Here is a 20803-nt window from a genome sequence, read left to right as displayed (position 1 = left end):
AAGAATATAATGCTGGCAAAACATAGCTCTGCTTTATTTCTCACAAAAAACCTTCTTTTCCAGTCTTACCTATGATAACATCCAGATTCAATTCAAGCTGAGACTAACCTTATTTTGAGAACAAGATAAATCTTATCGTGAATAGAACACCAACTTGAAATCTCTCTTGGCACAAACATATTACAAATATTGTCTTTGCATCCAAAAAATTAGGTTTCTTTTTCGTCTGAGGTGTTAATTTAACTCCAAACAGCTCTTAGCCCTATACAAATAACAAATCCACCTGTCCATGCTCTTAGGGGCAACAGTCCCATATATGGTAGCAACCACATATGGGAGTGGTGCCCCTAAGAGCTCGCAAAAAATTCTGGATTCTATAGTGAAATAGAATGTTCTTATTCATTATCACGCATGCGTTTTTTGTAAATGTGTAATGTGATTACTGGCTAGCTGTAGTTCAGATTGATTTAGAGAGAGGATCAGGTTTTTCCACGAACTGTTTAGGATTGCACCCTGATTTCTGTTGAGGTATCCAGCGGTTATTAACACTATTGTGGCTTCCTTGAATAAACGATGTCTGTAGTCGTAATCCAGATATGGCATGGAGCTGTTTTGCCACTCTATCATGCGGTTAGATGTACAGAAATGATGTGCTAAGCCGGAAGAGATACTTCTGTTGTGGTTTACATCACCAAAAAATACCAACTTGCTTATTAGAGACCTGAAGTGGCTGCAGCCATATTCGGTCGTTAAAGCAAGAGTTCCGTTTTCTGTCCCCCCCCCGACTCTTCTTATATGCAGTGAGAGTGATACCCTCCATGACATACCAATCTCGCTGTTGGAGAGCCTTCCCACCTTAATTTTAATTATCAGAGATCCCTCTTTACATCCCAGGCCACCTGCAAATGCCCAGTGGGTGCACCAGGACTTTAGTTAGGACTTTAGTTTCACTTTGTATTGTATTTGTGTGTTGTTACAAAAAGTTTTTGTAATCCCCGAAGATGTCTCTGTGACGGAGACGAAATATTGGAAATATTAAAATTAGTTTTAATCCTTTCTCAGTGCTGTTAATATTCCATTAAACATCTAATATGAATCATACTATCTCTTTTGCTACAGAAAAACTTTCACCCACCAGTTGTCTTGTCCTTTGGCACTACAAAGGTGCCAACTGGCCCATGTGACTTCTATTCATCTTTTCCATGGTCCGACTACTGCTTCAGTAATTATGATCCAAAAACCTGCACAGACTGAATAACAGAAATCATCCACAGGAATGAAGGCTGTTATCTCTTATTCCACTCCAAAATTTCAGCCACCATCCAAGCTTTGGTTCTGAAAAGTGTGTCAATGCTGTAAAAGGAAAAACCTCTGCTTACCACAATTGGCTAAACATCAAAATCCCAGCTGCCCTCTCTACAGCTCGCAACAGTATCATCACCAAGTCCAAGTCAGACTTTGAAAAGGTCAAATGCTGCAAACTCGCCTCCTGCCCAAATTGCAATCACTCCTTCTGGTCCCTTGCCAAGGCCATTGGGCAGAACTTCTGCCCACCAAGGTTTCCACTACTCTCACATTCCGATGGTACTGAAGTTACCTCAACAAAAGACTAGGCCAACTTACTGGCATCACTCTTCTTTTGCAATTCCTGCATTGATGACGTGGGCAAAGTTCCCTCCACTGCACAAAGAATGGCTTCCCTTCATGTCTACCACAGTCTTCTGACAAAAAGAAATCCAAAGAATCCTTAATAATATGAACACAATTAAGGCATCTGGTCCTGATGGTATCCCACCTATTGTTTGAAAAAATTGTGCCCCAAAACTAACACCTATCCTGTATCGCCTCTTCAACTGGCAAAGATTACAACATGGAAACAGGTGCCACATTCAATCCATCCCAAAGAAAGGTGATAATAGTCACCAAACAAACTACCGTCCAATTGCTCACTTTTGTTCTCTCAAAAATTATGGACAAGGTCATCAACAACGAACTCTTGAACCACCTAGAGAAATATCAACTAATCAGTGAGCAGCAGTATGGATTCTGCCACTCATGATTTACAGCTGATCTTGATTTCACCACCTACCTATGGAATCGGGCTATGGAGAAATTCGATGAAACTCATGTGGTTGCCCTCAACATTTCAAAGGTATTTGACTGGGTTTGGCACAGGGGCCTACTCACCAAACTGCCTTCCTCACTCTGCAACTGGATTGCCAACTTTCTCACTGGTCGCTCACTATGGAATATGGTTTACTCTACTGAGATTTCCCAACAATGCAGGAGTACCTCAGGGTTCTGTTCATAGCTTTGCTGATGACAGTACACCCCATTCCCCCTTTTCATTTGACAAACTTTTTAGTGCTCCTCAAGTATTAGAATCCTCAAGATCTACCACAACCAGGGACCTGAACTCAGATATCCTAGTTATATCCCAGCGGGGTAATGACAACCTTGTAAACGTCAATGCCACCAAAACTTGGTTCTGTCTGATCTCTTGCACAAAAGAGTTCACATCCCTCTGCCTCACTGAAGGTGAGGCAGAGGGATGTGAACCCTCATCTTTTCTGGCATGACATTTCAACTATATAGCTTCCATAGTTGCCAAAAAACTGGGTGTACCTTTTTACACAAGATACTACTTCGCACCTTGCTAACTCTATACAAAGCCCAAATCTTCTTCAAGATTGTTGTATTCTATCCAGAAGAGGGCAATCTGGCTAATTAATGATTCCCCTCTCACAGACATTCAGTTTCTGCCTTGTGCCTCTTCTACAGATATGAACAGTGCTCTGTTGAATTGGACACTATTATCCATCTACTCTCCCCCAAAATCATTAAAACAAAAGCCACTGCTAACCAATACCCTTTCACAGTCCATCTTGAAGCTCACCAAACCAACTGCACTGCCTCCTCTTTCATTCCATCTACTTCTGTCCTTTGGAACAGTCTCCCTCACTCTGCCTTCCCCAAAGATTACAACCCTCAGCTGTTCAAGCAAAATGTGAACAGATTCCTCCTCTCTTATAATTCTCTTGCCCAGACAGGGCACTAATGTGCTATAGGTCTTGTGTGTGAATCACATATATTTATATGCAGATATATATATATATTATAATAATAAAAAAAGATAAAATAAAAAATAAAAAAAAAACCCACTGCTAAACCAAATTCATTAGGTGCTTTGTGAACAAATATACCATAGATGAATATGATCATTTATCAGATTTCAACAAAAGAACAATCACATAAGACTACTTAAAATGAAATTTATTTTGGTCTTTATCTTACATTCAAAAATAGTGGAACTTTGTATGTACATTAACTCGTGTTTGGCTGTAAACAGGCTCTCATTAGAGCTTTTCTCAACAATTTCATAACAGCATAGAAAAATGATTTCTAAAGTTCATGGCAATTCTACATATGCAACTCCAGTTTAAGAAACAGTCTATTTAAAATAAATCAACAAGCATGTAATTAAGTTCTTTTAATTCTACAGAATTTCATCAATTCTTTTAATTGTAATAAATGCAGAAAATAAACAAAAATGTACTATGCTAACAGGTGAAGTGGATAAATCAGATCCATTTTAAGTAAGCTTGTGTACAGTTATAAAGGAAAATGCACATTAAAATACAGATATAATCAAAATACAATGTACACTTGATAATCCAGGTGTGCAGATTATCTGTGCGTGATTTTCTTTTTCAATTTGCCTAGTATTTCATTTAAAAAAAATTATGCACTATAAATATATATATATATACAAAATGTTTGGTCCATAACAGTGGATATATATCCCTGTGTGACTCATGGCATGTGCTAAACGTCCCAAGAAAATGTCTCAAAAAACAAGCAAAGAGCCTTTATGATTGGAATAAGTTATATTCAAGTTATTCACATTTTTATATTATCCATCCATTAGCACTGCATAATTGAGACTGCACTGTATGCATAATTCAGCAGGAAACTTTTAAAGCCATAAATGCAGACATTCAACTTGCAGAAAATCATACCAAAATTACCAATTAAATGTCTTTCAAAATTCGATATTTACAAAATACCTTTAAAACTTGGTACGTTTTCTATAAACAAGCAAGAATAGGTTAGGTTAGTTTTTTTTCATCTTTGATAAAATGAAAGAAACAAAAAATTAAATCAACACAAATAATATGGCTGAAGTTTAACTGCAATCAATATTATAATTACATCTGAAAGCTATTAGGTATGAAAATTAATTATATGGATATTTTCTACTTAAAAGTACATAATATAAAAATATGTTTCTTAATTCATGTTCATTTTTATAGCAATTTTTTTTTTTCTTTAACGAGAAAGTATATTTGAAAAGAAATTATATTCTTTTCATTTGAAATATTTCTAAGATTTAACCGTAATGATGTCTTACAGTAGAAGCTAGAATTGGGAAAATACCAAGAGAATTGCTTTGATAGCAGCAGTCATATTTTTCATATACAAGTAGCACAATGAAGTTCCATTCCATGTTTGGTCTGTAGATTTAAAAAAAAAAAAACATGATCAGATGATAGTAATAGTATGGTAATACCATACTATTACTATCATCTGATCATGTTTTTTTTTTTTTAAATCTACAGACCAAACATGGAATGGAACTTTTTCAAGCCACTTCAGACCTCCAACAAGCAGACCAGCAGTGTCACACTTGGCAATGAAATTAATCTCCCACCATTACAAAAATTCATGCCCATTGTAGGGTTCAAACCCATAGCTTGTTGACTGGAGAGCAGATACACTAACGACTTGGCCAACAGGTCAGCTGAGATAGTTGTTGCAAGTTTTATTTTTTTTAAATTAAATTAATTTTTTTTTGAGTGTATTATAGTATACTTAACAAAAATAGCAAAATGAATGGAAACAAACAAACAAATAAAACTTTTTTTTTTTTTGAAAGTTTTTTCCACTTGGTTACACTATAAATTACAGATGGCAAGAAATTATATTCTTTCCTTAAAGCTATTAGGTATGAAAATTAATTATATGAATATTTTGGATAAAGGATTAATCCTTTATCTAAGTGTAAGGAAGCAAAGTTTGTGTGTGAAGTATCCGCATGACTAGACTACTTATACATAGAAGCTAATGGTTTCACATTAAATGCCTTAGTATCCCATAATGTAAAGCACACCCCTTACAGAAGTCTACAACACATAGCATTATACAATTCAGTAACGGGGTGTGCTTTGCATCATGAATGACTTTTTTAATTCTTTTTTTCTGTATAAAGCTATGCATTATATGCTTCCATAAGGGGATGTCCTTTGCATTATGGGATACTAAGGCATTTAATGTGACGGCCTCAGCTTCTATATTTCTATATACAAGTACTCTAGTCATTCAAATACTTAATTTCATGTGCAAAGTTTGCCAGTGAAGCACCTCTTGTGTGAAAGGGAGTGACATGTACATATAATGTGTGTATATATATATATATATATATATATATAATAAAATTAAATAAATGTGAGAATGTCTGTGTATCAAATGAGTATGGTGTAGTGCAGCATCACTGTATAAGTAGTTCTAACTTCAACAGTGCTATATGAAAGATCTATTTTTTCTGTGGCTGTGTAGTCTAATAGCAACTTCCATAATAGTTGAACAGCAGAAAAAAGATTGTTATATGTTCAGATGTAGTTACTGTCAGAGGAATATTTTTTATGCTTTTCTGTGAGAGAAAAGGGAGATGACTAAGCCTGTTGACAGAGTATAATAAGAGTAAACTGAAAAGTGAACTGTAAATGAGTCAATGCATAGATTATGCAAGAGGAATGAAGTGCATCTTGTGGATGTATGAACAAAAGGACTTCTACATGACTGATGCATAGCACTTGAATGGATTTGGAGTTAGGTGCTGGGAGAAAGTGTTATTCAGTGAGAAACTTGAAGTGTAAAAACGATGCAACAAAAAGAGATATTGTAGCTCACATATGTGAATGTAAGAAGTATCAGTATTAGCAAGACTTGGCTGATGGAGAGAATGTAAAGGATATTGTATTTTCATATATATTTAGATTACTGCTGAGTATAGCAACAATAATCTTGCTGAATTTTGACCTAAAAGCTAAAATTCAGCAAGAAGGCAGAAATGTACAAGGCAATACATTCAAGGGTTATCTGATGTGAGATAAAGGACAGATTGAAATCTATTATTATATGGACACCTCCATGGAGTCCGAAGCCTCATTGCAAGAGACCCAATCTATCCACACAATCTAGTATACCTCTCCTTGAGCCCATCAACAGACAAAGCACTGACAACTGACTCTGACATCTATAATTCATTTACTGAGAGATAACTGTTCTTTATTCATTATACCTTGCACGTAGACACAGTTGAAAGAATTGTTTAATTACAACAGACTAACTACAAATATTTTGATTCTGTTGTGTCAGAAATAACTGGCCCACTATCTGTAGGCTATTTGTTTCGGACACAACATAAGAGAATAGAAACTTAAGGAAAGGACATGCTTATACTTCCAAGAACAGGGGTGAGGAAGTACTGAACATATTGTGATCCAAAGGTATGTCAACTTGATTAAAAATATTGCTGTAAAATAAGCTAAAAACTGTGTTTTAGAATCATGCCCAATACAGGGAAAATTATGTTAAACAATTCAGAGTTAAAGTAACCAATCAACAGCACGTGATAGTCAATGACACAGCAGAAAAAACTGCAAAGTCACCCGGTAATCCCTGCGGCGATAGTTCCGTAAAGATAGACCAGAGAAGAATATGACCTCATCGGTACCTAACCAATTGGCTATAGCTAAGTGTATGACGTAGACAGTGAGAGAGGGCACTCACGAGGAAGATATAAGGAGCGGTGCGCGGTTCAAACACCGTCTTGTTTTTTCTGTTCCGGTGTTCCCGTTCGAGCCGGGATGGCTGAGGAAGCTTGTCGCCGGTGACCAGCAACTATCTCCTGTTGCTGCTATAACCGAGACAAACAAAGCTACCTGTGGAATGAAGCCAGATTTTTAATAAGGAGCCATTGGTAAACCACACCAATGTAAAGACAGTGAAGGACAACCTTCGAAGAAGAAATAAGTAAGTCACAGCAGCCATGGAAGCGAGTGACTGATGAATACGGAAGTCTTGCCATATCCGAAATGAGCGCGTGGGGAAGTCACGGAATGCTCACTAGTAAAGACAAGATGGTAAAGTACAACATTTTTATCTATCTTATATAATTGTAAAACGTAAAGAAGAAAAGGGTGCCAAAGAATTGAAAAATTCCATGCATATGTTTGCTCTTAGTGACTGTGTTGGACTAATTGTCTGTGTTAGAAGACTTGTGCTATTCTAAAATTATACCAAAAGGGAAACATGTCTTTTGAACAGTTTGCTTGGAAGAAGCTGATAGTTGTAGTATTGAATGTAAGCCTGACTTACACTTAGTGTGGGGCATAGAAACTTGACAAAGTTGAACTTCGTCCTCCATGTTAGAGTTTGAATTAGTGTGAATTTGATATGCCATGTGTAAACCTTACTTATAATTGTACATAGAGAATGAATATTGATTAATTCTGTAAAGGTGGATTGAGTTTGAGCTTAATTGTAATGCAGAGATATCTAGTTGAAATACTTAACCATAGTAGATGAAATTTTGGATCACTTAATCTTAGAAAGGGGGGGATTTAGAGTTTCAATTCTGAACAAGCGGATAATTTAGTAATGAAGTTTATTATTTCATGTATACTTAGAATGTCTAATCGAAATGTATCTTTTCTTGTGCTATAATAAATGTATTATTTTAAACCAAAGTTTATAAGTTCTGTCGTTTGAGACTGACCTACCACTTATAAAAAAGTTCGGACCTGTGTGAGTGAGGGGGGGGGGCATTTTATTCAAGGGAAACAAAGAAAAAAACAAAGAAAACGTGATCCCTATGTTAACTAATGCTACCAAGATAGTTAATTAAGTATCAGGAACTAGTTACCGGCTGGCGCAGTCGATCTAAAATAAATTTGTCAGAAGCGAAATTCTGATATACAGGAATATAGGATAATAATAGTAGTAAAGCAAAATAAGAAAAGAAAGTATAAGATATAACAATAGCGCAGTTGAGATAGGAGTAAGATAAAGATAATACAAATAGGGAACCAAAAAGTAAGAGGAGTAATAATATAATGAAGTAAAGAACCAACCATATATTGTGAATCATTGTCAAGTGTAATACAGTTGGAAATTTTAAAAAATTAAACTACATGAAGGTATAAGGGGAATGAAATCTCTCCTTCATTGTTGTTTGATTTTTTAATTGAAAAATGAAGTATTTTTATGACTAAGCTACTTGTATACAGAGCACATCTGATGTGAACTATCTCAAATCTAGTAATAATATGGTGGTACACCATTTTGCTACTTATAAGAAATGACTTCTGCTATTGAGATTTCTATGCAATAAATACACTATAAAAACATACTAAATGTAATTTAGTCTCCAGCAACAACTGACAATTTTTCAAAAATGCATACTGGTGATTTACATATGCTATAGTAACCCAGAATGAATATGTTGTTATGATTTCTTCATCTTCCTTTCCAGGGGAAGAGCTATTGGCTAAAACACAATTGTATCAGATATAAATAACTGGCTAACAAACTTGAGGAATAAATGAAAGATTACAACCTTTCATTTATTCCTCAAGTACTGCTGCAAAAAACATCACTGACTTCTTAGCTAATATAATAAAAGTGCAGTTTTTATTGATCATGACATCAGCAACAGGACTGAATATGTAAGAGTAATACTTCGCAAAATACTGAAGTATACTTAATAAAATATTGCTAGTTATATATCTGACTGGAAATAAATTAAAAAGAGAAAGTTATGAAAATGAAACAAATAAAATACAAAGACAGAAATAAGCAAGCCAAGAAAACCTTTATATCTTTTCAAAATGTGAATGTTGGTATTGTTTCCTAAAATACTGAAAACAATACTTTAGGAAACAGTATCATGATTATATAACCAAACTGGGAATAGTAAACAGCACAAAATACATAGTCAACTATGTATGCATATTATTTTTTAATAGTATGAAATCTCCTCTATACAGAGTATTTATATAGCATTTATAAAATACTATATTATAAAGGACTTTTTTTTTTGCAAAAATTAAAACAATAATAATAAATAAAAGAGCTTGTACATATCAGTATAATTATATATGCTACGTCAAAATTTTGCGCACTACAATATAATTATTTTCTTGATCCCCATGGAGTCACAAGACTTATCGTTGAAGATCAACACTAGTGAACATAAAATCTATCATGCCACTCCTTAAAATCATCTACAATCTGCACATTCACCACCCTCTCAGGCAATGCATTATGCAATATCAATATAGCACAAAGTGTCCTGTATGGTATGAAATATTTCATATACCCCCATGGCACCTACGGCACCTAACCCTCCCGAATTCCAGGCAGGTAAGCCGGTTCTCCATTCTTTTGAAATGTCCAACAAACTGTTGTCTCATGAAAACAAACACATTGTTGGACGAAACGTTTCAAATTTCGACTTAACCCAGCTCAAAACAATGAAAAGACAAAAAACATGACATAAAAACATTTCAAATTTCGGCTTATCTTTATATATATATATATATAATCTGGACAGAACTGTATAATTAAACATTATTTACAAGCCAAAGCAAACAGTTCGATTCCAATTCTTTTCATTCTCATACAAATCAGCATTCTAGTGTTGCCTAGCAGCAACCAGTATTTAAATCGGTATTCTGATGGGGAAAAAAATCTTGGCTGTGGTCTAACAGAATGAATAAAGTAGGTGGGCATTGGTAGGTTGACCATACGTCCCAATTTGAAGGTCCTGTCCTGGTGTCCCGGCCGATTTGTGAACTGTCCCAGGAAAACATAATATTACATATTATTACTATTGCTATTGTACATTATCGTGAGTGGGAGGGAAGTAAAAATAGAAAAACAAATAAGTTTATAAAAATAATGATGCTGCGCTAAACTCTAGAATATGTGTAATCAATCTGCATCAAGGCCACTTCGATCATGACTAGACCACTGCTAACTATGTGCACGCAGAATCTACCCAGGCATGCAAATCACGTGTCCATGACATAGCATCATCCGTGATTCAAGTGCTATTCACGACGCAAACTTGATTTGAGCCGAGAGTGTTTTGCTTTAGTTTATGTTATAATTCTGCTTTGTTCCCATTCCTGTCATGCCTAAATAATCATCTATCTCATCAACATTCATAGGCTAAAAACTATTTTTAAAGCTTAACAGTTTTATTCCAAAAAACAAAATAGACATTTAAAATATACATAATTAATAAAATACTTTTAATTTTTTAAGTTAACAGTAAACCTGTTTTATTTATACAGACAAATTGGCCCTTCAGAATACACGCAATTTACAGACAAAAATACTAGTTGTGGGGGAGGTGGGCAGTAGATGGCATTGATGGAGATGATTCGTAGTAGAGGTTCGGTGTAATGGTTGAGACAGTTGTAGGTGTCCTCCCGCGATGAGTCTTCTGACCCCTTGGAGGTGTCACGAATAATAATAATAATAATAATTTGCTTTTCTTGGAAGAAACATGCTTAAATATACAATATTTTTAAACCAATTAAACAATTTAAAGTTAAAAGTCAATATTAATATATTTGTCATACCAGTTATTGTCTTATATAGAAGTGTCCTGTTTTGGAAAAATCAAACATGTTCAGCTTAGGCATTGGTCCCTGATGACTTTGAGATAAAGATAATAATCATTAATTGAAGTAAAAAAGATTACGAAAGCTATCATGAAAACACTGATTACAAAGACATCAAAATATACCACTTATTATCCAACAGCATTAAAAAAATACGTTTTAAATACTAAATATGTTACATTTTGTAATTTAAATTAAGAAAATTTCTAAAACTTGAGATACTTTTGAAAGACAAATGAAGAAAAGTATTTTTTGACTACCAACTGAAACTAACTGGTGAAACCATAAAGAACCTATTCAGCAATTGCATTTCACGTAAATGAAAAATGACAAAAAGGTCATGGAATGAACCTTAAGAGAACAGGTTAAAGATTTGTGGACAGGTGGAAAGGGGTGATGTGACTGAGACATACAGATTTTACTGAAGAGGTTTTATAGGATTAAGACAGAAGAAATTTTTCGGAACAGGTCTGGTGGTGGGAGAACTAGGGATCCTTGGAAACTGGGCAAGAGTGTTAGAACTAGATTTTTTTGCTTGGAAAGTGGCGAACGAGTGGAATTGGTTGCTAGAGTCTGTCGTGGGTGCCATGACTGAATGAATTCAAAGCAAAGGATGATAGATACTATGAAAATGTTGGATAGTGCTTGACATGATGTTCAGGGCCTTCATGAATGAGTTTAAGGACTCCATGGAGTAGCCCATAATAATAATAATGGTAACGAGCGTTAAATTCTGGGTAGCATAGGCAATGGTTCAGATGAACGAAGTTTTTTTTTTTTAAATATAGTCATAAAAGATCAGAGGAGTGAACAGGGATTTTAAGTGGGATTTAAAACTCAATGTGGACAAATACAAGTATCTGTCATTTTGTAAAAAGTTAGTAGTTGGACATATCGTACCCTGCAACAAAAATGACATAAGTCAAAATTTGCAAATTTTACACCTTATGAGTAGTGAATAATGAAAACAGTATAATATTTTCATCAACACATATGATGCCAGGGACAGAAGTATTGCTGTTTCAATTATATTATTATTATTATGTAACATCGAGGGAGGGCACCTACTCTACAACTCTGCGTCTCCACCAAAAGCAACTACCTTCATCATCTACACCCATGCCATCTACCACCGACCATCACTAGCATTTTCAGAGACAATCACAAGCATCCATGCCCATGGCAGGATTCGAACCTGCAGCCTTTTGGCTGGAGAGAGGATACGCTAACCACTCGGCCAACCAGGACAGCTAATTATGCACAACTAGTGATGCTCTGTTAGCAACAGTGACACTTCTGACTTGAGAACAATTAGATTTATTTTATTTTATATTTTATTCTAGAATTTTCTTGTTTTTTTTTTGTATAATACATAATTTCGAATTGTGATACTTTTTCCTCGTTAAATTTCCATATTTTATTTAAACTTATTTATTTCATATAATGTTTCACTATACGGTAGATTAATGGTAGCATTAATAATGAGAGAAAGCAATATGAAAGAAATAAAAAAAAGCTGTAGCTGAAGTACACCATGTTATAACTGAAAACATGCGTTAACATTATAGATGTGCAAGCAAAGGTAATCTGAGAATCTATAGGAGATGATACATTATCCTCAAAACAAAGTGATGAATAAACATAAAAGTACTGAAAAAAAAAAAAAAAAATACTGGAAGCTACACAGTTCAAAGAAACATGCAGTAGAAATAATATATACAGGGTGTTCGGGATAAATTTGACAGTTTCGTAAGGAAAAAGAAAATCTTCTTTGTATCTATTAAATTTAATGAATTGACAAAAAAACATTACAGGCAGAGTTAATTACAATACTATCAACAAGATTTACTCAAAATAACCATCATTAGCATCGATCACAGCTTCAATTCTGCTTCGGAACCTCGAACAAGCTGATGCTACAGTCTCCCTGGGAAGGGCCGCAAAAACTGTTTTAATTTTATCCATTAACTGGGCTTTTGTATTACTGGAAGTGCGATTGGTGTCTTTTTCAACTGCGCCCCATACAAAATAATCCATGGGGTTAAGGTCTGGGGAGTTTGGAGGCCAAACATTTGGACTGGTGAAGTCGTAGAAATTTTCAGACAACCATTTTTGACTTTTCCCAGAGGTGTGGCAAGGGGCCGAATCCTGCTGCCATACATACGGCCTACCATTGGCTACCCTTGTTATCCAGGGCTTGACTACAGTTAGCAACTCCACGAACAAAGCCCGAATTCCAATGCCAGGGTTCTTCAACACCTGTTCCTGCAGATTTGCGAGGAATTCTGCTGTACGAACGCAATCAGATCGTCTGCTAGGGATCTTTCTTCTTGCTACATCCTCGTAGTCACCATTGCAAGTCTCTAGTTCATGCCTGATTGTTTTTACTGTATTCAGGGAGCATTGGGCAGCAGTCGTAATATCCTTATTTTGATGGCGGGCACGAATCATCATGATACAAGTTATTCTCTTCCATGATTCAGGTGGGTTCCAGTTATCCATCCTTTCTGACATCTTGTATATGAATGAAGAAGGGTCCAAACTTTTAAATGAAGAGAAGTGTGTGTTAATACATGTAACTTACGGAAAAATATAATTAATTATAAATATGTCAAATTTATCCCGAACACCCTGTATATCCTTTCTTTTAGGCTTACATGGTGATCCGAATACATTTTTGAAAATTATGGAGACAACTACCATGGTTGAGTAAAACTTTAGTTTAATATAAACTAAAATTCACATTCGACGTTTCGACCTTTATATCAAGGTCATCTTCTGCAGCATATGCACTATATACAGAAAACAAGCTGCACTACAATCTACATGGTTTGTTAAAGTAACTGACCAACCGTTGCAACAATTATTGGCCTGACCTCTGGTGAAAAAAAAAAAAACATTACTGTTCAGTAAGAAAACCATACATAACAATCTTACAAAAACAGAACTGGCAGCGATAAAGTCTTTGAAAGCCAACCAAGACATAATTATAATGAAATCGGATAAAGGCAATGCCACTGTCATCCTTGACAGGTCAACGTACATCCATCATATGAATCAACTAGTCTCTGATAACAGCACCTATCAGCTAGTAAACTACAATCCAACAAACAGGATAAAGAATAAAACAGAGAAACTACTTAAGTCCATCACTTCATGGCCATCGGACACGGTTAAAACACTTTTACCCCACTATGCCCGCTCTCCCAGAATATACGGTGCCCCAAAAGTGCACAAACAAAATGTGCCGTTTCGATCTATTGTGGAAGGAATAGATAGCCCTAATTACGACTTAGCCAAGAAATTAGCATCAACACTCAAGGAGTTGGTAGGTCATTCCCCCCTCGTACATAAAGAACACACACAACACTTTATAAACAAAATTAAAAACATAACACTCGACAAAGATGACTTATTAGTCAGTTTTGACATTTCTGCCCTTTTCACAAATGTCCCAATCAATGACACAATCCTTCCACTACAGAACAAATTTCTGCCCGACATTACGGCCCTCTTTGCCCATGTACTACGGTCTGGTTACTTCATGTGGCAAAATACATTGTATCTACAAAAAGAAGGTACGGCCATGGTCTCACCACTATCCTCCCGCAATCGCTAACTTCTACATGGAAACTTTTGAACAAAATGCTCTTGATTCCGCCACTCTAAAACCTACAGTGTGGCTTAGATACGTTGACGATGTGTTCGTTATCTGGCCGCATGGGCGACAAATGCTGAACACATTCCTTAGCCACCTGAACAAACAACATGAACGCATACAATTTACCATCGAAAATGAAAAACCAGAACTCGCTCCCGTTCCTAGATACACTGGTCACACATCTTCCTTCAGGCACTCTATCCTTCATGATCTACCGCAAATCGACACACACTGGCCAATACATACATGCTAATTCATACTACCACCCATCACAAAAATATGGAGTCATTAACACCCTTAAAAACAGAGCTATAACAATTTGCTCTAACCAGCAAGCTCTGAAACAGGAACTAAAAATCATCAGCGACACATTCATAAATAATGGCTATAACAAAAAGACCATCAATAAAATACTTAATAAAACATCAACAAAAAAGAATCTAGATTACAGTAAAACCATAGCCATCCCATACATTAAAGGGTTATCAGAAAAAAATCAACAGAATCCTACACCATTAAAATCTCAATGCCACCTTTAAACCACCTACTAAACTTAAAAAACATATTCAACTCCTCTAAGGACCCTCTCCTCCCATTGGCACATCCTGAAGTTTATTGCATCAACTGCACCTGTAACTTACCATACATTGGTGAAACAGGATGTACAATCCATATACATAAGAAAGAACACATAAGACACATTAAATATAACCATTACGGTGAAGCAGGCCTCTCAGATCATGCTCTTAACACCTTACACCAAATCAACTGGAAAAGTACCCACTCTTTACACCATACAAAAGCCTGGTATGAAAGAAAATTTAAGGAAGCCTGCAAAATTCCGATAAACCACCCAAACATCAACAATAATGGCGGCATGAAAATTCCAAGAATCTGGATGGCACACATTCAGCCTACCTAATACTTAGTATCCAGCATACGTCAAGACTCTAGGCAACCTTCAGCCAGTATTGGAATCCATTCCATACCAAGGGGTTGGAATGTATATGTATAATTATGGTGTTAATATATATACATAGAGTTGTTGTTGTTGCTCCCAATGTAATTTTACAACCAACAGATAATATTAATGATAGGACTCTAGCGTTGATGTATATATATCATTTTTTTTTTCACCCAGAGGTCAGGCCAATAATTGTTGTAACAGTTGGTCAGTTACTTTGACAAACCATGTAGATTGTAGTGCAGCTTGTTTTCTGTATACAGTGCATATGCTCCAGAAGATGACCTTGATATAAAGGTCGAAACGTCGAATGTGAATTTTAGTTTATATTAAACTAAAGTTTTACACAAACACGGTAGTTGTCTCCATAATTTTCAAAAATGTAATATATATATATATGTTCCTTATTGAAAAAACAGAGCAAACTAATAACTTGACAAAGTTGGTTGGAATAGATCAGCAAAGTAGTTATTCATCTGAAGAAAATGACAGCAATTAAAATCTGGATTTAGCCCTATTTCTTATAATTGGTTTTCGCTTGTCGCAAAATCCCAATCAAATTCATATGAATCAGTGAAAACTGATGTAAAAAATGAGTGTGCACACAGAATATGAATCAAAGTGAAGTAATTAAAAAAAAAATAGTAGTAGTCCAAACATTGGGGATAAAGAAAGAATAAATAAATAAAATGAAACTGTTGGAGAACTTCATGCAAAAACTACACTTCCCATTTTGAAGACTGGAAAAAATTTTGATGCTAGGAAACTGAGAGATGCTTACAATGAAAATGGCATAATATACTTATCAAAAATAAATGAAGTATGAGACAAAAATAAAAATTCTAAGATCTAAGAATTATTGTATTGCAGACCGATTTTATAAGCAAGTGCATGCAACAAACACACTTAACTTACCAATATGCAAACCAGAAACTGTAAGCATTTTTTTTTTTTAATAAAAAGAACTAAAGCATCCATGTAAGCAACGTTTTTCTTAAATGTGACTTAAGACATTAATAACTGAACTACTCATATGGTCAGTTATTAATCATTGCAGAAGAATGATCTAGTAACATAAAATCTTAAGTAAATAAATGCAGATAAATGATAAAGAAGTGTACAGAAACAGATAATCAGTTTCATGTCCTCCTGCGATGAGTCTTTGGACTCCTTGGAGGTGTCACAAATAATAATAATAATGTATTAAAAGCTACTATTTGCAGCAGCAAACAGAATTCTTGAATATATATTACTGGTAGCAATACTGATTTCTTTCATGATTATAAAAAAGAAATCTTATACCAATCTGGTAATGCATTTATAAATATTCAATATTTGTTAGATAAAAGGGAAATCAACAACCAATCAATGCGTTAATGAATACAATGAATGCGTGTGTGGGAGGGGAGACACTAACGAATACAACATTAGTCTCTCACTAAATGCTTATGCAAAGAAAAACAAACTGACAAAGATTATTATAATTATTATTATCAACAGGTATCCATGGAGTCAAGATACTCTTCACGGGAGGTCCCACTCTTACATGCCCGGCTCATTGTACCTTGACTTAAATGCATTCAACTGTCGCTGCACTCACCATACTCTCAGGCAATGTATTCCAATCACCCACCACTCTCCATGCAAAAAATCTACTCTTCACCTCCTTGCTCATACTCAGTTTATACAGTTTCTAGGGATGGCCTCTCATTTTCCCCCATCTCCAGATATTCTATGAAAAATCTCATCCATGTTAATCTGGTAATTACCCTTACCAACTTACTTATACATCTCAATCATGTTTCCCCTCTTCTTTCTATCTACTAGGCTCTGTAGTTTGCATTTTCCCAATCTATCTCATATCCCACATTCCAGAGACCAGAAACCAACTTATCATCTCTGGACCCTTTCCAACATCTCCTCATCCATTTGAAAACCTGGCAAGCAAATCTGTGCACAGTAATCCATATGCAGCCTGATCAAAGTCTAGTACAACGGAATCAAAACATCCTTACTTCTCATGTCAGTGTTCTCTGCATCATTCAAATAATCCACTGTGTCATCCTCAATTTTAGCAAAATGTCCATGAAATTTCAAGTCTCTATCTACCACAACCCCCAAATTCGTCATCTCCTCCACCTCCACCAAAATAAAAAATAAAGATGAAATAAATAAAAACTTTATCATAGCAAAGAGCAATAAATTTTTACTTTTTTTTATTATAAATCAAAAGTGAAATCTTTTTAAGTTTGCAGCATGAAAAATTCAGTTGCTGCCTTTTTTTTGGCATGAAACACATAGCAATAGAGGTGCTAATTGGGATATATGTCCATGTATTCTAAAATATTTAAAAGATGTTGCCAAACCAATGAATTCCAATGAACAAGAAATAATGTTTTTTAATAACTGCTGCAGGTGATAAAAAAACAGTACGTCATGTAAGTTAATAATTTTCACACCTATTTTTTAAAGATATACTATATCTCCTTTTTTGCAGAGCTGACTGATTTTTGGTGTATCCCCAGGAGGCAGATAGGGGAGTGACCTTTAGATTTTAGCTAGCTGTGAGATAAGCAGGGAAACCTAATGAATAAACAGTTGTGGACCAACAGTAGTAGTCACTAACAGGGCATGAGGGAACAGCTGTGACAACTGTTTCCCTTGTCAGAGAAGGAGAGGAGGAGCCAAACAGAAGGCCAACTGTTTATCATCTTTACTCAGCAGGCAGAAGACCCTCTACAAGGACAACAGCTGGTCAATGTAGTCCAGTTAGATGGTTATTGTGGGTGAAGAAGGCAAGGGGAAACCACTTCACTATAAATCTCAAGTAAAGCAGTACATGGAAGAATGCCTACAAACGATACACAAACTAGCAACTACAAGGCAGTGACCTCAATAAGCATTGTGCAGCAGGAGAGATGACAAGGACTCTCAGGTCATCACCATGTGAAATTCTTGTGTCAACATTGCCACATGGAATGTATGCACTCTACTACAAGCAGGAAAGCTGGAGAATTTGAGAAATGAAATGAGAAAAAATAAGAGTAAATGAAACAAGATGGAAAGATGAAGGAGAGTTAAAGTGATAAATACAGAGTAATTCATACAAGCAGTGAAAATGAACAGGGAGGGCAAGCATTTTTAATGGATAAACAAGCAACCAAAGCACTGATGGAAGTAGAGGTAATCTGTAAAAGGTGCATGATGGCAAGGTTATCAGCCAAATCAGTGGATCTGATAACAATATAAGTATATATGTCCACATCGGGACACAATGAAGATGAAGTGGAAGAAATTCATGAACAAATCGAAAGACTACCGAGAAAGGTGAAAACAAAAGAAAATGTACTGATAATGGGAGACTGGAGTGCCTCAGTCGGAGAAGAAGAAACACCTAACATCAGTGAAAGTTTGGCCTTCAAACAAGAAACAAAAGAGGAAAAAGACTAATAGACTTCTGTAAACAAGAAAACTGTATGATCACTAACACCTGGTTTGAAGGACCTAAGAGGAGAAGATATACTTGGAAGAGTCCAGGGGAACAAAAAAAAAATTGACCACATCATTGTAAAACAGTGATAACAGAAGCAAGTTAAGAAAGCTATGGCCTTCCCAGGAGTATATATGGGATCTGACCACAACCTAGCAAATTATGAAAAGCCAACTAAAATGGAAATTTCTAAAAAAAGCTCAAAGCTAGAAAGAAATTTTAAAAGAAAAGGAAATGAAACAAAGATTCAGAGATTGCACAAACAAACAGATAAACAAGTTTAAACAAGAAAAATAACACAGAACTACACACTCTGGAAAGACATCAAACAATAATAAATGGAGCAGAAGAAGAATGCATAGAAATAAGACAGACCACAAGAACCAAAAAAGCCATGGATTACTACTGAAATATGAAGTAAAATGGAAGAAAGATGAAAATGGAAAAATATTAACAAAACTGAAGGACAAATGATGTACAAAAAAACTCAAAAAAAATGAAGTGCAGTGGAGAGAGAATGCAGAGAAGCTAAAGAAAACTGGGGGAATCAACAATGCAAGTAAATAGAAAAACTAGGAAGAAGTGATCTAACCTACAGGAAGATAAAGAATATTACACACAAGCACAGAAGTATAACCACTTTTGTGCTAAATCACAAACAGAGAAACTCAATAACAGACCCTGATATAAAGAAGAAAAGATGACAAGAATTTTGTACAAGAACTGTATAAAGAAACCATTCCTGCAATTGCCAGAAAGGTAAACTCATAAATAATACAATGCAAATTAATATATGCAAATTTGACAAGGCACTCACAATTATTGAAATGAATAAGGCACCAGGTATAGATAGAATACCAATCAAACTAATTAAGGAAGAAAGTGAATAGGTAAAAGACAAGGTATACCAACTGATCGCTGATATTTTTTTAAAAAGGAATATGGCCAGAAGATTTTTTACGCTCTCTGATGGTACCCATCCCTAAAAAGACTAAATCAGTGGAATGTTCCACCATAGGACAATAAGCTTAGCAAGTCATATACCAAAAATACTCCTAAAAATAATAAAATATTGACTGGAATCAAAACCTGAAACCTATCTTGAAGAAAATCAATTTAGTTTCGGAAAAGAATGAGGAACCCAGGACACAATTCTTGCCTTAAGACATCTAGATGAACATATGACAAAACAAGGACAGCATCTGTATGTATGCTTTATAGACTATGAAAAGGCAATTGACATGGTCTCATGGCATAAAACTCTTCCCATTGTAGAGAGAGAGATTAGGAGTAGAAGAACAAATAATAAAGTTGATCTGGCAACTGTATAAACATCAAACTGCAGTAGTGTCTTTGAAAGAGGGTTGGTCAGAACCAGCTAAAATTGAGAGAGGTGTAACACAAGGATGCCTACTCTCCCCAATCCTTTTTTAACATTGCTGCAGCCAAAATAATGAGGGAAACTTTAAATAAAGAGTATGGAATTATGATAAATGCAAAAGAGTAAATGCTATTAAATTTGCAGACGACCAAGCAATAATAACAGGTTGCTCTAATGGACTGAAGAAAATGCTGAAACGAATAAATAACAAGACATCCGAATAAACTTCACAAAAACAAAGGCAATGATAACAGAAAAGAAACTCCATACTGTGAACATCAGAATAGAAGATAAATCCATCAAACAAGTAACTTCCTTCCAATACTTGGGACAATTGATCACAGAAGATGCATTGAATAAAAGTAAAATCAAGAATTGCACAAGTAAAAAAAAAAAAAGCATTTTATGATAAATATCACATACTCACATCAAAGCAAACTGACATTGAAGTAAGAAAAAGACGTAAAGACCTTTGTCTGGCCAGTTTCATTATATGCGTCAGAAACCTAGCCACTCCTTAAACAAGATCAGAAATACCTCGAGTCCTTCAAGA

The 20803-nt window shown here is 35.2% G+C and overlaps 1 protein-coding gene across 3 annotated transcripts in view; it reads right to left on the bottom strand.

The window, feature by feature from the left end:
- Positions 1-3252: 3252 nt before the first annotated feature.
- The window catches only part of LOC150105228 (serine/threonine-protein kinase/endoribonuclease IRE1-like), a 543187-nt gene continuing 525636 nt past the window's right edge, over positions 3253-20803 (bottom strand). For all 3 annotated transcript variants that reach the window (XM_090396205.1, XM_090396206.1, XM_090396207.1), the window contains one exon: positions 3253-4088. In XM_090396205.1, the coding sequence (XP_090252331.1) occupies positions 4032-4088 (57 nt within the window). In that variant the 3' untranslated portion in view covers positions 3253-4031. The remainder of the gene's footprint in view (positions 4089-20803) is intronic.

Source organism: Typopeltis vanoorti, chromosome 7 (genome assembly GCF_054136105.1).
Source record: "Typopeltis vanoorti isolate ZY-2024b chromosome 7, IOZ_Tvanoo_1.0, whole genome shotgun sequence".
Classification (NCBI taxonomy): domain Eukaryota; kingdom Metazoa; phylum Arthropoda; class Arachnida; order Uropygi; family Thelyphonidae; genus Typopeltis; species Typopeltis vanoorti.
Note: the sequence above shows the minus strand (reverse complement) of the source record. Positions and strands in the feature narration are given on the sequence as shown.